The 17,251-nt window shown below is 31.7% G+C and overlaps 1 protein-coding gene across 1 annotated transcript in view; it reads right to left on the bottom strand.

The window, feature by feature from the left end:
* Positions 1 to 78: 78 nt before the first annotated feature.
* Positions 79 to 17,251, bottom strand: part of LOC106459650 (mRNA-capping enzyme-like) — a 51,394-nt gene continuing 34,221 nt past the window's right edge. The window contains exons 13-19 of the mRNA XM_013919286.2: positions 15,410 to 15,481; positions 12,234 to 12,398; positions 11,549 to 11,620; positions 10,097 to 10,197; positions 6,971 to 7,037; positions 4,329 to 4,452; positions 79 to 2,843 (exon numbers count right to left, since the gene is read on the bottom strand). Of these exons, the coding sequence (XP_013774740.1) occupies positions 2,692 to 2,843; positions 4,329 to 4,452; positions 6,971 to 7,037; positions 10,097 to 10,197; positions 11,549 to 11,620; positions 12,234 to 12,398; positions 15,410 to 15,481 (753 nt within the window). The 3' untranslated portion in view covers positions 79 to 2,691. The remainder of the gene's footprint in view (positions 2,844 to 4,328; positions 4,453 to 6,970; positions 7,038 to 10,096; positions 10,198 to 11,548; positions 11,621 to 12,233; positions 12,399 to 15,409; positions 15,482 to 17,251) is intronic.

Here is a 17,251-nt window from a genome sequence, read left to right as displayed (position 1 = left end):
CAATAAAACATACAAACAATTCGCATAAAATCAATACACAAACACTTGTACAATATTAATACACCATGTTTATACGTGTTTTTAAAGTAATTAGTACTTTATTTACATCGTTAACTTTGACCCATGTGAATACACATCGATACTGGCATATACTGAACTTTAAGCAAAAATAAACGTCGTCACATAAACATGAATAATCGATAACTTCGAAATACAGCAACACTCGTTTCCACAATTTAATTTCGCGGTAATGAACAGTAATGAAAGTAGTCGCAGCTCTGTCTATTATAGAAGGTTAAAAAAAAAGTGGAAGTCGGATATCTCTAACGCAACAATTGCATACAGATGTAATTCAGCAACACAAAACTAACACAAGAAACGTCAAGCGGTATATATATATATATTGTTTGTATTCATTCCTGTTACAAACAAGTGATTTTTCGGTTAGATAAATACAAATATAATTAAAGTTCTTTTTTTTTTAAATTTAAACTTTTAGTGACGTCACTATGATTACGTACACTGCAGAAATAATATTTTAATGGCGTCACTATAAGTGATATCAATTTATTTAGTTTTACTCCTCATAATTCCACACATATTCGAACAGCTGTTTCAAGAAGGCTGTAAAAACAAATCAAAACAAAACTCAGAAATAATTTTCAATATTTTGGTATTTTCAACCTCAACTGTATACACTGGCTAATCAGCCAAGTCAGAGACCCTAAGGTTCAGGTACAACTGTCTCTAACAGACAAAAGCTGAACAGAGGGAAGGACAGGTGAACCAGACAGCAGCACACACTGAATAACGGGATTGACCAAGGTCATCTCGTTTGTATCAAGTGAGGGTGAAAGTGCGAGGCAGTGTCAGCGGCATATCACGGCTCGAACCCAACATCCTTCCAACACGCTAATCACACAGCAACGCCCCAGTGCTACTTTCAGACATAATTCTTTCAATTTTCTTATATGATTAATCAAATCATGATTGCTAATTTTTACGGGTTTAATCCCGATCTTAAAATGCAGATAATACAACACGAGGCATTTCTTACACTGCTGACTATACTTAAAAGTAAAATGAGGGTCAGAGAATTCCACCAAAAAAGATTTGTATAACGTGAGAAATCCGTACCAGGGCACCTGAAATGATTCTAAAAACCAAAGCAAAAACTGGAGATCAATTTTGGCGATAAATATGTCGGTTATTAAATGGGTACGTAACATTTACAGCTGTATATAAATACGTTAAACCTTGTATTATACTATCACTAGGTGGCGCTCTACAAAAACGTTTTAATTTCACGGATTTTTCATACACCTTTCAATAATTATTAAATCAGTACTGAACATGACTCCTGCATTACTTCAGGCTCCTTGACAAAAACACATAAATACATCCTTAGGAATAACTGTAATGGTTTATTTAGTACAAATAAGTTAAATAATCCATACCTAACAATTCAACATAACTAATTCAGCAAAACAAAACAGAATAGCCCCCCCCCCCAAAAAAAAACTCTTCTACGCTTGCTTGCACATTATTCATTAGGTTTGTAAGTTCTTTTCTTGTACTGTTTATTTGTATTTTTGTAAGGTAAACGTGTGTAAAACTCATGAATAAAATGTTGTACCTCTCTCAATCAGTGATCAAGTGGTGTATTTTTAGGTCTATAATAGAACACTTTTGTTAAAAAAATTAATACAAAATAGAATATCTTTCCAACAATTTACTAACCAGTAATATTAGTGAAACAAAGTGATTCTTATAGTTTTCTTTGTTTGGTATAATAGTTAATCTTTTACTCTGTGCAATGTCTACTCTAGAAACTCCAGCTATAAGAGAAGAAACACAGTGACCAAATTATGTGGCCTTTTCTTCAACACCAATTTTGTAACAGGTTAACACTTTAAGGGATGGAGAGAAGGAACATGTAGAACCTCGTGATGGTTACAAACATCGTAAGTGGAGAAACTGTGTTTTATTAAATGCTTCACTTTAATCTTTTCAAGATATTAAGTATGGCAGACGTTTTGAAGATACACCATATATACAGTACAAAATAATTAAAAACCCCTTTGAGACAAATACATTCAAATACAATTTACAGAACTATCTTAATATGAGGCATACAATAATGGCTTACCATATATATATATATGGAGCAGTTAATTCATTGAACTCTGTGATGAAAAACAAATCTTAAGAACAAGTTACTGTACACCAGCTTATTTCTTGAGCTTCAGTATCTCAAGTAACAAAACTACATAAGGTAATATAATCTAAAGGTCAAGTTTACACTAAATATATCACTGGCTGGGGTTATATCATATGTATACAGACAAGTCAGATGAGCAGTAAAGAGTCAAGGCTCAGAACAGGACTTACAAACACTTGACCGTTTTATGAATGCTTTACCTCCTAGTATGTACTTTGCATAGCTTGTAAAGGATTCTTTATCTTACTTGTTTCATGTAATAATTCAACTCATAAAGATGTAGACTACACGTACACACACACACACACACACTGTGTTTAAAATCATTTATGAAAATGAAGAACACTTTTCATAGGAACAAGGTGAAGTTGCACCTGTCACTATATTCTTACATTTGAAAATAAGATACATAATATAAAATTGGGTTCCTAGTGTTATTTACAAGCAAACAACTGGTGGCCAATACGTTATTATCTTCGTGGGACTTTGTTTGGAGGGGGCATAATCTCTCCTTCGTTTGACATGGATGAATGGGACCGTTTATGTGGTTTCCACCGATGGTGCTCAATGAAATCAAGAAGTCTCTCTGTAGTTACTGGATCCTGGATACTCTGGCATACAGCTGGAAAAGATAATGACACAAAAGTTAAACAATTAAAATGATTTATATAAATGATACAAGATAACCTTTTACCTCAAATTTAACCTCAAATATAGACACTTGTTTGTTTTTTTCATTTGTTAAGTTTCACAACTTGTTATTATGCACAGAAAAAGGCTAGATAAGAATTTATTAAATGTTAAATAATGTTAATAAATACATAAATGAAAAATACTCAAATTATGTTTCCATTTTCTTTTGGGCTAATAAATGTTTTTTTTTCATGTGTCATCATTTTTTATATTCATTATGGCCAGAGGCTTCAAAAGATAGAAGAGACCCGGGCTCTCTGACAATCCAACATGACAACTGTCATTTTTTTAAACTATCCTTGATGACTGTGATAAGGAGATAGCCTTTATGCACTTTTTAAGTTACTGATTGAGTTGTCAGATTGTTATGGAAGTAGCCAATGAAATTCGAGGAAAAGAAAAGGAACAAGTTTAAAATTCAAAGAGAAAAAGAAAAGCCAAATTCTCTTGGTTCAAAGCTGGCATCAGGTAAACATTTACTAGACTTCCAAGAATCATTAGACACTCCTTGACTTTGGTTCCACCAACTGTGATGAAAATAATGGCATACTGAACGATAATAAATGTATTCTTTCATAAGGATTGAGTAATTGTTACAATATGTTATGAAGTAGCTAGTTTTTATTTACATTCAATATATATATATATATGTCTATATTTAAGCTGATAAGAAATAGATTTGATTAAGGAAGTTATTCCCAAAAATTAATGGTCACTTGTTACAAACTGACATATGCTGCACAGCCAAGTGTAGGTAGGACTAACAAACAGGTGGTTGACTACTTGCACAAAAGAACCCCTTTCTAAGAAAACCTAAAAATGCATTCAGAAGTGCTCAGTACATCCTAACTGTATGCAACTTTATTAATACATCATAGTTTGTTGAGCTAGGCTTCCCAGCAGCCCTACTATTTTGTGGCTCCTTGAATATTTCCCTATTATTATGCATGCTTTAGGTATAATCACACCATACAAGTATATTATTTCAGCTCTAAAACCCTCACATGACAGTGACAAAGTGAAAATGGCTTGTGTCAATATCCTGTGATTGGTGGTGGCAGTCTCAAACAAACAAGAAAAAAAAATTATACTCTTAGAGTTCATCTCATTCAATAAGGAAAACTGATGGAAATATTTCACTCATTCTGTATAACAAGGTAAATCTTTCACGATAATTTATATGAACTTTTTTCTGGATCCCAGAACTATACTGTGAAGAAACCATAACATTTTTTTATATACTTCCCTTTTCACTGATTATGCAAAGAAAATAGTTTTTACTCTGCTAATGGCTTTACTTAGTCTTTATACAATTTTGTTTCTACTAAATGTGTTAATAAGTTAGGCCTTACATGTTTCTTGTTTTGCTACTTGTGTTTACAAGATAAGACTCTATTGACGTTTTTGCACTTACCAATTGCAGTTGTATACCCATTTGGAAAGGACTTATCTGTTCTTTCCCTCATAAATTTCCACTGGTTGTCCTCATATTTACACTCAATAATTTTCTTGTCCAAATTCTTCAATTCTTTTGTTACCTGTGTAAAAGATATTCATGGTGATTTTGAGGAATTAAATCTGAGGAATATCTACTAGAAAGGAAAAATATTTAGATATACCAATCAGTTTGGGAAGGAAGATCCAATCTTTTTTTCTTTGCAAGTAAAAGTAGTCACTTCTGTACAGTGAGTGCCGATGTAGCAACACTTTGAGGAATTTTGTGCAATCACCAAGAATCCCCACGTTAAAAACATAAAAAAGGGAGTTATTATAAAACTTAGATTACACTAAAATATACATCTAATATTGTATTCACCACCTGTTACACTTCATACATACACACAACATAGTTACACATACTAATCAATCTATATTTCAGTATGTTTCTCCAATGTTCTACTCCAGAATGGCATAGACACTCATCGAGTGAAGGCAATAACCATAATCATACTTCAAATTTACAACCACATGAGATTTTTAAAATGTGGATTTATCCTACAAACCAAATTTGATAAACCCCAGGGATTCCAATAGGCAATCCCTGTTATAATAAAAACCACAAGAATCTATAAAAAATGCTGTTTGTCTGTAGTTAAGTGCAAACATACACGATGGGCTAGCTGTGTTATTAGCCTTCAGACTTACTGTTGATCCAACTGGGAAGCTACAAAAAATGCCTTCCCCATGTCTTTCCCTATTTTAAACTACTGACTCATTACTCCATCTTCTTTGACTTAAAAATTCATTCAGTTATGGATATTTTAAGAATCCCCCTTCAATGTAATGTACAAATGATGCTTTTAACACAATGCTCCGTCAGATAAAATACTGAATTCATATAAATTTAGTAATCATACCTAAAAGGCCTAACCAAACTGTTGCAGTTTTATTACTTAATTAAAAGAAAAGTCTAAAAAATCTAAATCTAAATATCATACATCGTTGTTCCTAGGTTCTACAATTTGAGAGATCCATGTCCGCTTGTATCAAAATTAAGGAAACATGGTGCAAATTTTGAGGGACAACAACAACAACACCCTTCACATTTCCATATCAAAATTTTAAGTAACCTGTGTGGATGTGGCACATTAAATGTGCTGAGTCATAGGTGGACGCTTCACTAGTGTATTGGTATAAAAAAATTGTAAGAAGTAGTTTGGAGGTCCTCTTGGATTATATTATATTAGTACAGTAATCGAATGTTTTAATTACTTGTCAGTATTGTAAATAATGCTACTAATGCTCCTATCCTTTGTTTACTTTCTTTTGTATGTATGCTTACAATAATGAGCCATAAACAACATAGAGAAAATAGTCACGCACCAGGCCACTGTAAGTGTGGCTTAGTGATGTGACAGACAGATTTTCAGCCTTATTTTAGATCTGGTAGAGTTCCATGCTATAGTGGCCATCTGACTGGTCAAAGTGAAATGAATGTGGATATACATTTATTGCTTAAAACATAGATCGCAAAGGTTCATTTGGTAAAATATAGAACTACTCATGGAAATTTGCATTTGACAGACTAAAATGGCAGGCATGCCACAGTCTCTGCAATGTATTGTTTACAAGATGTACGCACACACACACTTAAAAAATGAAGAATTCTCTGCACAACACTGATTACGTGCATTAACATTACTTGTTACACATTTTTTCCCCTATTTAGTAGCTATATTATGATAATTTTATAATTTTTCTAGTTGGAAAACTACACATATAATAGCAATTAGAGGTATTTGGACCTTAGTAAGAGGTTCACTCTCTCCCTAATGCAAACCACTTTTCAAACTGTCTCCTTCCAATCTTACAGTACAAATCAGAATCGGGTTGCCAACAACTTTAAGCTTTCTAAACAAACATAAGAAACTCTACTACTGTAATTTGTGTGTACATGAGAATGAAACCTTTATATTTCAGAACAAGAACTACGAAAAGCACCATCTTATTACACTATAACCAATAAACATACACTAATATTATTGACGATGTGGACACTCCAGATTCCACTTCTTAAAGTAATACTTATTTCCTGTACTATTGTTCTGTGAAGTTTCTTATGTTAGTTTGGTAAAATGTAAGCATGGAGTTCCAAATTTCAACTGTGTACATTACTATTTGGAAGTGTTGTTTATGTAGACTGTTCTTGACAGAACCAACAAGACAGAAGTAACCGAGTGATAGGTTGGGACTATATGCAGGATGAGGAAGGACTGTCCATCCAAACTCCTTAATTGCAGTCACTGAGAGATGTACAAAATGGGTTCTGGTAGTATTACGTTAGGTAAGGACTTCTTAGCATAACTTGAGAGTGGAAACAGAAATTAACTCATACTGAGTGTAGGAAAAAATAAAATCCTCTTTCTTCCTGAACAATTCTTGCACAATGACAAACTTTTGTTTATGCAGTTTTTATAAATTTACAAATAACGGGTAATTCTATTGATGAAAAAAAAAACTGATGTATATTTTTGTTATTAATTTTACCCAAATTTCTTTGAAAATGTAACAAAAGTTTTGATAAATGTAATAAAAGATTATTAAAATCTACCTGACCTTAATTTCAGCAAATGGTTGATCGCATCCACCAACAAAGAGGTAGCCCTTTGTTTCAGGCAACATACTGGGAAATACACAAAATTCATGAAACAATCTCTTCTATATGAATGTATCTTTAAAGTTAATCAACAAATATCTGAAAAAAATTCTCAGCTTTTAAGTAGAATTATAAATCAGAGACCAAAAAAACTGTACATATACATTCATAAGTGACAAACTGTAGCAAAATAAAATAATAGCAACAGAAAGCAATGATAACTAATTTTTTCTATTTAGAATGAATAAATCAGAGATAGAAAACAAACACAAATTGCTTCATCATAACATAAATCTGTACAGGAGTGTACGTACTCAGGGTACCAGCAGGTAGTTATAATTAACCCAGAAAAATTCTAACCATAGAAAAATAAATAAAAAGTTAAAAATAATTCTGATAAATATTTTCCCCATAAATCACATTTATACAGAAGTTTATTTACTATTTCTGAAAATGCTTTTAATTATCTACAAGTAATCACCAGTAAAAAAAAAAAAGATATTACATGAACCTATTTAACCCTTTCTTCATACATATTATATCTTTTTTTGTTTTTTTCACCTATAGGCAACTACAACAAGTATTAGAAAAAGGATTTAGTGGAGTTGTAAGTAATTCTTTAATTACTGATTTGGTCCTACAATTTTCTTTTTCTTTTTGTATACTCTCCAATCTGTTTTTAATTTATTTAAACTATTATCTTGGGTTTTAAAACAACTACATAGGTGTATTATTTTTAATAAAATAAAATGCTTATGTTTTATTTAGGATGAATTGCTTAATATTCAGTATTTAAAATATCATCATCTTAAAACAACCCTATCAAAGAGCTCGTTAAAGTTAACTTGTTAAAATAAATTAAATAGTACAATATGTTTATCTTACAAGTTCAATTACTGCTAATACTAATAAAGCTTGATTTATTAGTTCATTAAATAAACTATCATGACCTAAGAATTTTTATTGCAGTTCCTAATATTTCACCTAAAAATTGGGAAGAAAATCTACAGGTTTCTTGCACTGAGATGGGTATAATATGCAGATTCAGGATAAGGTAAATAAAACCACCACCCCACTACAAATACCAAGTATCTCTCTTTCTTTCTTATAATTTAAAAGTTTTTAATAACTATATTAAATTTATTTCAATGAAAAAAGTTATTTAAAGGTTATGAAAATATATGTAACTTAGTTAGCACTTCCTTGTACGTGTTGGGATGTTACCAGGACTATGAGTACACAACGGACATTTATCCTTTATATAAAAACAAAACTCACTGACCAGGTTTGTAAAACTTCTCTGCAGCTATAGAGGGATATATATACCTCTTTTCAAAAAGAAACCCCCACACAGTGAGAATGTTATACGATATAGAACCAAAGGACACCGTATTTCAAAGGAAATCTTCATTGTTTCCCACGTAAATGGAAATATTTGCACAGGAATGTGTTTAAAAACAGCAGAGAGTTCTAAAACTACACTCAAACAATATCTGGATCAATACTCTCACCCATAAGGTACAAGAATTATAGCTATAGTGACACAAGAAAATCTTCCAATCCACAAAAGTCGCTGTATATATTTTTTGATAACTTTAAAAAAAGTATTAAACAGGAATAGGAAGATCAGGAAGGCCCATAAGCTTTCAGCCACACCTCAAAATTAATGGTTGTTTTTATGATAAAGACTGCTGAAGAAACTGAATTTACAAAATCCTGTTTAATTACAAACATTTGTCAAGTCCCATGATGCACCTCCAACGGACTTTTGTGTCTTTGGTCTACTTAATCATAAACTTGGAAGTTTGTTTTTGAATTTCGCGCAAAGCTACACGAGGGCTTACTGCGCTAGCCGTCCCTAATTTAGCAGTGTAAGACTAGAGGGAAGGCAGCTAGTCATCACCACCCACCGCCAACTCTTGGGCTTCTCTTTTACCAACGAATAGTGGGATTGATCGTCACATTATAATGCCCCCACGGCTGAAAGGGCGAGCATGTTTGGTGTGACGGGGATTCGAACCCGCGACCCTCAGATTGCGAGTGGAGTGCCCTTACCACCTGGCCAAACTTGGAAGACATAGTCCTAAGACATTAGCCAGTGTATGGAAAGTTGCATAATAGGAGAAGGAGGGAACACAAACATGGTTGTTCTCCAAGCAAACATGACCTCAAGGAAATACTGCTTTATGGCCACTGACAAGAAGTAAGTAAAACATGTTGTCAAGGAAATATACTGTTGTTATTACTAGTATGTCAGACATTATTGTTATTAATGTGTCAGACATTATCATCACTATTATGTCAGGCATTATTATTATTAGTGTGTCAGACATTATCATCACTATTATGTCAGGCATTTTCATTACTAGTGTGTCAGACATTATCATTACTAGTGTGTCAGACATTATCATTACTAGTGTGTAAGACATTATCATTACTAGTATGTCAGACATTATCATCGCTATTATGTCAGGCATTATCATTACTACTGTGTCAGACATTATCATTACTAGTGTGTAAGACATTATCATTACTAGTGTGTAAGACATTAGCATTACTAGTATGTCAGGCAATATCATTACTACTTTGTCAATCGGACATTATCATTACTAGTGTGTCAATCAGACATTATCATTACTAGTGTGTCAATCAGACATTATCATTACTAGTGTGTCAAACATTATCATTACTAGTGTGTCAGACATTATCATAACTAGTGTGTCAATCGGACATTATCATTACTAGTATATCAGACTATTTGTGCTGTGGCAACCACGAGTACCGAAACCTGATTTTAAGTGTCCTAAGTCCATAGACTTACCACTGAACCACTGGGGAGGAGGATGCACCTATTCTCTTTAAAAACCAGTGGCTATAGCTTTCATATTATATATATGTACAGTATTTTAAAATATACAAAAATGGTTTTTTTCTTACTATAATATAAAAATATTGTGAATTACAAATATATAATTTTAGATTGAAAGCTCATGTAATGTTTCCATAGAAATATAACACTTTATTAAAGAAATCCGAATGAGTATATTAATTAGTTTAGATACACATTTTAATAACAGTATACTTACGCTATCCTGTGTTCTTTCTTGATCATTAGTCGGAAATCTATGGAATTCACGTTGAGAGGCTTCCACTTCAAAACATCCATGCAGCGACCACTCACATACGGCTAGAAGAACATACGACTCTCATCAATTGTCTCTTAAGCACGTAGTTCAAGGTTGAAGAGATAATCAGACCGAAAATTAGAACCACTTCACAGAAGTGTTTAGAAACTTACACGCACATATATGTATGTGTAACATTTTTTTTGTATGCTTGAGATTTAGTAAATAATTAAGAAAGTCAAAATATGTCATTTTACAATTTAAGTACTTCTAAATAATATAATGTTTCTACGCAGAATCTAATCTGGCTTCTATGACAACTAAAACTCATTTAAAGCAAGGGATGGTCATATTATGGAACAGAAAAATTCATTAATTAATATACGCAATTTATTGTAACAAAACAAATGCAAGATATCTATTTTTATAAAAATGTTATTAAAGTAAAAGAGCAAACTTTTATTAGAGTTTTTTGTATTGCTGGGGTTCCCAAATTGGGGGTTGCAGAGGGGGTGGGGAGGGCTATAGCAAATACATAATACTGTTAAGGTACTAAGTATTTATAGATTCATTGGGTGGGAAGCCTCAGTCAATATGTGGAATGTTCTGGGGGTGGGCTTATGTTAAGAAATGTTAGGAAACTGAGGTTATAACGCACACTGGAGTGTAAAATTGAGGAACACCAGGTTGTAACGCACACTGGAGTGTAAAATTGAGGAACACCAGGCTGTAACGCACACTGGAGTGTAAAATTGAGGAACACCAGGTTGTAATGTACACTGGAGTGTAAAATTGAGGAACACCAGGTTTTAACGCACACTGGAGTGTAAAATTGAGGAACACCAGGTTGTAATGCACACTGGAGTGTAAAATTGAGGAACACCAGGTTGTAACGCACACTGGAGTGTAAAATTGAGGAACACCAGGTTGTAATGCACACTGGAGTGTAAAATTGAGGAACACCAGGTTGTAATGTACACTGGAGTGTAAAATTTAGGAACACCAGGCTGTAACGCACACTGGAGTGTTTCAGACATAATATTTTTAAAAATAAAGCACAACTAAATAAATCAAAAGGAAAAGTATCCAGAAAGGGGTTTACAGTCAATATCAATGAAGATAGTTTTCATATGTCTGGAGTTAGCAATGATTTAATTGTATCTCTTCAAGATACAATTTTACTGTCATTATTACATTACCAACTTTATCAAGCTCATGATTAGCTAAAGCAGTGTTTCTCAACCACCAGTCCATAGTTCTGTCACAACCACCTGTACCCTTACAGTTTAGGGAGACAAAAAGTCAGTCTCTGGGATCAAAAAGGTTGAAAAATGCTGATCTATAGTAAATGCTACTAAGTACTAGAACTTAGACCTACTACTGTTCAAAACGTTTCATGAATGCAGTACTCACATCTGGTACCGGTTGAAATATTAATCCATCCAGATCATGTGCCAGGTTTCTTGTAAACTTTTCACTAAGTAGCTAAAAAATATAAATTCTATAAGATAATAGGCAAAATCTTTTTTTCCCTAATTTATTTGAACATCAATTTCAAATGCATCATTTTTTTCATATTTTCATTAAAACCTACACAAAAGTTATCTGCAAAAAACTGTTCCTAATTTTGAACTAATAAACTAAAAGAAAGGCAGCAAATCAATAGCACCCACCCTCAATTCTAGGAATATTCTAATGTAACAAAACAATGGGACTTTACCACCACTCATAGAATTCACCCACAGCCCAAAAGTGAGTAGCTGTAAACATTTATTTCATATTTTCATTAAAGGTTACACAAAAGCTATCTTCACACAACTGCCCCAAATTTTGAACATTTGTTCATTACGATCATGTCCAAATTTTCTAATTTATGTTTGACTATCTTCAAACACCAAATATCTTTTTTAAATTTATCCATTTATTATCCCCAGTTTTATGTGAGTGTACCTTTCTAGTAACAAGTTTATTTTAAGTATCTTAAAACTTATTATTCATAGTTTAAATAAAAAATTAATAATTATTTGGTACATTTACTTTACTTAATAACAACAAATACAACAATGATTTACAAAGAAATAAAAACCTGTGAACTTACAGATTTTGTACATGTAATATCCCAAAAATCTTTAGCTCTAACACTAAAAGGTTCATTCATCCGATCTATTCTTCCTTCCTCCATTGCTTGTATTCTTGGACCAATAATTTCTTTTTTGATACAGAGCAACCTGCGTTCAAAGTCTGTACCTCCCACCTGCTGACCCTTTATATAAAAAGCTTTCTATTTATTTTCAATTCAAGTTTAATACTAAATCAGAAGTGTTCAAAATATCAGCAACATCTAAATGTAATTTAAAACATTTCATAGGCAGTTAATACTTTCTGACAATATGTATAAATGAAGAAATGTCAATTATTATAACATAATACTTATAATACTATTATAATGTTACTATATTATTATAATAATATTACTATTATTATGTTATAATACTATTATAACATAATACTTCAGCATTACGTAAACAGATTTCAACTTCAAAAGGTTTGAAAACTGCAACAACATGACCAATGCTGATATTCATAACAGCTGGCTTGTAATACTTGTGTGCAAAAGGTCCTGTATTCAAACCTGCTCAACAGAAATACAGAATGTTTTTGAAGAGAAAATACTTTGTAAAATTCAGATTCACAATTCTGTTTAACAGGCAGCCGTTTTAACCAGCTAAGATATCAGATCAACCGGATGCTGCATTTAACAGGCAGACGTTTTAACCAGCTAAGATATCAAATCAACCGGATGCTGCATTTAACAGGCAGACGTTTTAACCAGCTAAGATATCAGATCAACCGGATGCTGCATGTCCTAGTTTCCATTTTATTAGTTTGTAAAGAAAGTAATTTGGAAGGAACCCTAATGTTTTTCACCATGGATACATATTTAGAAATTATTTTATTGTTAAGGTCAAAGCTACACAATGAGCTATCTGTGATGTGTCCCCCACAATTACCGAAATCTGATCTTTAGCATCGTATGACCTCGAATTTATTACAAACCATTATGAACACTTTTGTAAGAAAAAATAATAATTTGTCCAGCTAATTCACTTATCCCTATGGTACATATAAAATACCTATGTAGTTCCTGGTGAAATGCATGGGAAAAAGTGGACTCAGCACTATGAACTTCACACAATTACACTTATTTTTGTCAAAATCTCAAATTCGTAAGTACAGTAAGATCAAAATGAATTTAAATGAATGTCAAAGCAGCATAAATGCAAAATTAAAATGAACTGATACAAACATTAACTAATAAAAAAAGGGAAGAAGACCTGGAGAGGCTTGGCATCTTCATTTTTCAAAATACACGTGCAAAAAATGCAGATAATTTATATCAATCTTGGTGTTAAAACTGTTTCCACTGCTCTCAGAAGTCAATCTTCATTAACCCTAAATTTTTCTCACTAAGTTGTTTGTCCATAAAATAATTTAAGTAGCTTTCAAACATGTATTTTAAAACTCAAATAATAATCCAAAGAGTTAAACAGAATGCTTCAAAACTGCTATAATTTATCTGACTTTCTAAGTGTCTTATATAAAAAAAAAGATATAAAAAAGTTTCATTACTTACTGAAGCACTGAACTTTGGTCTTCACTCAAAAAAAAAAGTGTGAGTAAATAAATAAATTTAAAAGCATGAAGAGTTGATAGGAGTGTGTTTTGGTGGTGTAATAAATTTATCGATACATCACAAAATAGAAAAAGTGGGAGGTTCTTATTTAAAATTCTGACCCCTGAGTATATATAACTGATGTATCTAATTGATGGACGTTATGAAACTCATTTAAGAGAAGAAAGAAAATCAAAAATGGTGAATTAAGAGAAGTGAGGCAATGATACATATAGGGGAATACTGAGAATTTATTTAAACATTTCTTTTTTAAAATTAACAAATGAAACCTCATATAATATGGAAACTTGAATTATAAAATACATTTCAATGCCAAGTTTACTACCATACATCAATAATAAAGTTGTTTAATTATACGTTGAATGTAACTCTGTAAAAGTCATGACACGTACACTTTGACCCCCACCCCTGTACAAAGAATTACTGCGTCTGTTGGAAATACTTTAAAAACCAAATTGTAATTTAGAGAAAATTTTTATGTATAACACTGTTCAATGAAATTAGCTTACTGTTAGTGGTCAACACGATTTGTTCATAAGAATATTCTTCGTAAGGTGTAAAACAGTACATGTTTCTCAAAATCTTAAGTTGACTTAAACCTACAAGTGGCACAAGTATAATCAAATTTATAGCATACTAACTATTGATAATATGGACACATAGCTTTATATTATAGAAACTACTGTGTTAGTAATTACTCTTACCACTGTGGTAATTTGCCATTTTGTATATTTAATTTGCTGGAAGGAGTATAATAATTATACGCAGGAATATTACAGTGATATCATGTGATATGTTTTTGTTTATTTAGCACAAATTTTCAAGCTGTTGGCATTTCAAACAACACGACTAAGTTTTAATCTGAACTAACCTAGCCTCAAGTTACACTAGAATTACAAGTTCATTGTGTACAGTTGATAATACTTTTAATAATGGAGGAATAAACAAAATGACTGTAGTGTCAACATTAGTAACACTGTATTTTAGTCGGACCTTTGACAGTCACCATTCATTACCCTACAGAACATTAAACAAAACAATGTGCTTAAACACTTTAGCAAGTCAATTTCACAATCTGATACCACAGATTAGACAATTATGCAAAAGCAAGACCTAATTTAAAGAACAAAAATGGTTTCTATGATCATATAAAGTGGGCCTAAAATTTCTAAATAATGTAATGCATCAGAGGGTTCCTTTAAATTAAAACTCATCTGAAATTTTAATTTGTTACAATATTTTTTTCCAGTTTAGGACTCTGAAATAACAGACGATTACGTGGCTGTACAACCTCAAGTTCTGTGACACACACACAAATATATATATACATATACACAAATATATATATATGTAATGGATAAAAGTTACTATACAGTGTTTCATTCAGAACATAGTTTAATTTCTAGCCTGTTATTCTAAAACAAACAATGATTAAATTGATTTCAATTATCTTTCGTTATCTTATTTTCCAAATATTTTTAGTACCAACCGTATGATACTATACTGACCGTATAGTAACGTTTTCCCTACCCTGTTTGTGTAACTGAAATATTTATTGTTTTCTGTAAAGACATACTTACTTCAAATTTAACAATGTCATATACAAGGTAACGTGGAACATTTTTCCCATCAACTTTGTCAATAATCATTTCCTGCAAGTTAAAATATATTATTTCAATACATGAGTAACTACAAAAAAAAAAACACAACTTACAAGTGAAATACATACAAGTGATCAGTTGATTTAAAAAAATAAACATTTCCTAATACAATGGAAAGTTGTAAGTAAAAAATAATTTCATTTACAATGGTTTTCATTTGTATTATCTAATAACTTCTCAAGCATATTAACCAGTTTTTGGTTGATAGATTTACATCTTTAACATGTAAAAATGTGACAGAAGAGTTCATCTGTAACAGCTCCTTGCTGCAGCTTTTTGACACAAGAGGAGGGAACATTTGTTTTTTACATATTATTTGAACCAGTCAATTCCTTGCTGCAGCTCTGTGACAGAAGAGGGAGACAAGGAAGACGTTTTTTATATATATTACTTGGACCATTTATGCTGTTGTGTAAGTTTACCATAATAAGATATAATTTTGATCAAAATTAAAGCTAATCCAAATATCCAATATAGAAAATAAGAATGCTAATATTATGAACAAGTTACAGGTACAGAAACAGAAGATACTTTGGCTTCCAGAAAGATAAACAATAGAAAAGTAATTAAAATGTATTGGGTGTAGTTTTAAGTACTATTTCACTTAACATGGCAAAAAAAGCAGGACTCTAACTTGAAAAAGAAAACAGAAGAAGGTTTTAATCTAATAAGGAAGTAAATTATCTTGAAATCATAAGTTACCAAAAACAGTAGCACAATAATTTATCACAACACATAGAATAAAAAACTTTTCAAATCACCAAAAGTACATTAACAAACTAGCTGAGAAATTAAAAGAACTAATAGTCCATGTTAGTAAAGTTATACCAGGAACACAGACAGCATATCACTAATAAATCACCAATTGCTACAAACTGAATAAACAAGTTTCTTCATAAATGGGGGACCATTCATGTACTATAGCCAATATACAACAATCTATTAATACTGAAACGTTAAGGATGATACAGGGTGTGTATATATGTATACAGATTATTGCTATTTTGAAATAAGTTCTTAAACTTATTTTTCTTAAAACACAGAAAAGTAAATAAAGAAGTAAAGCAAACAACTATCTTTTCTAGTTATGACCTTTGTACTCAGTTGCTGCTTGACGTAGGTTGCTAAGCCTTTAAAAATTTTGCACGTGGAGGATATGAAACAAAATTTTTTTTATACATTTGAGTAACTAAAAAATCATAAATCACTACATCAATACCATAGAATTCCACAATAATTTATCAAGCTTAGTAACTAAGATGTATTTTTGTCTAAAAAATATGAAATTTCGAGCAGACTAAAGACACACACCCTACCTCGTTGAAATATTGGTTCAAAAGAAAGAAATGGCATCTAAGCCCATTAAAATGGCTGAGAAAGACACTAGGGGACATTCTGAGCTTCCAATTGGTTATTCATGTAATATATAGAAGTAAGTGTATATAAGTAAGCGTTTCCAAAAATGGAAAGAGGTGGGTGGGGTGCCACTGTGTTTGATTTATTACATGAGCAATATCTTAGCAAATAGAAAAGACATTCTTATTTTATATTCTAGCTTATCAATATTGGTAATTTAAATTTGTAATTGGTGCGAAACTATAGACTTAGTATTTTGACTTCACAAACATCTAATTTAACCAGTGCTGCATTCAACATACCACATGACACACAAAAGTTGATGTTTATCTCTGTTTTTTTTATATTTGCTTTTCAATTAAGAAATTGAGTAATGTATAGTACTAAAATTTAATTATAATCTAC

This window comes from Limulus polyphemus, unplaced genomic scaffold (assembly GCF_000517525.1).
Source record: "Limulus polyphemus unplaced genomic scaffold, Limulus_polyphemus-2.1.2 Scaffold643, whole genome shotgun sequence".
NCBI lineage: Eukaryota > Metazoa > Arthropoda > Merostomata > Xiphosura > Limulidae > Limulus > Limulus polyphemus.
This window is presented reverse-complemented; position numbering and strand designations above follow the sequence as displayed.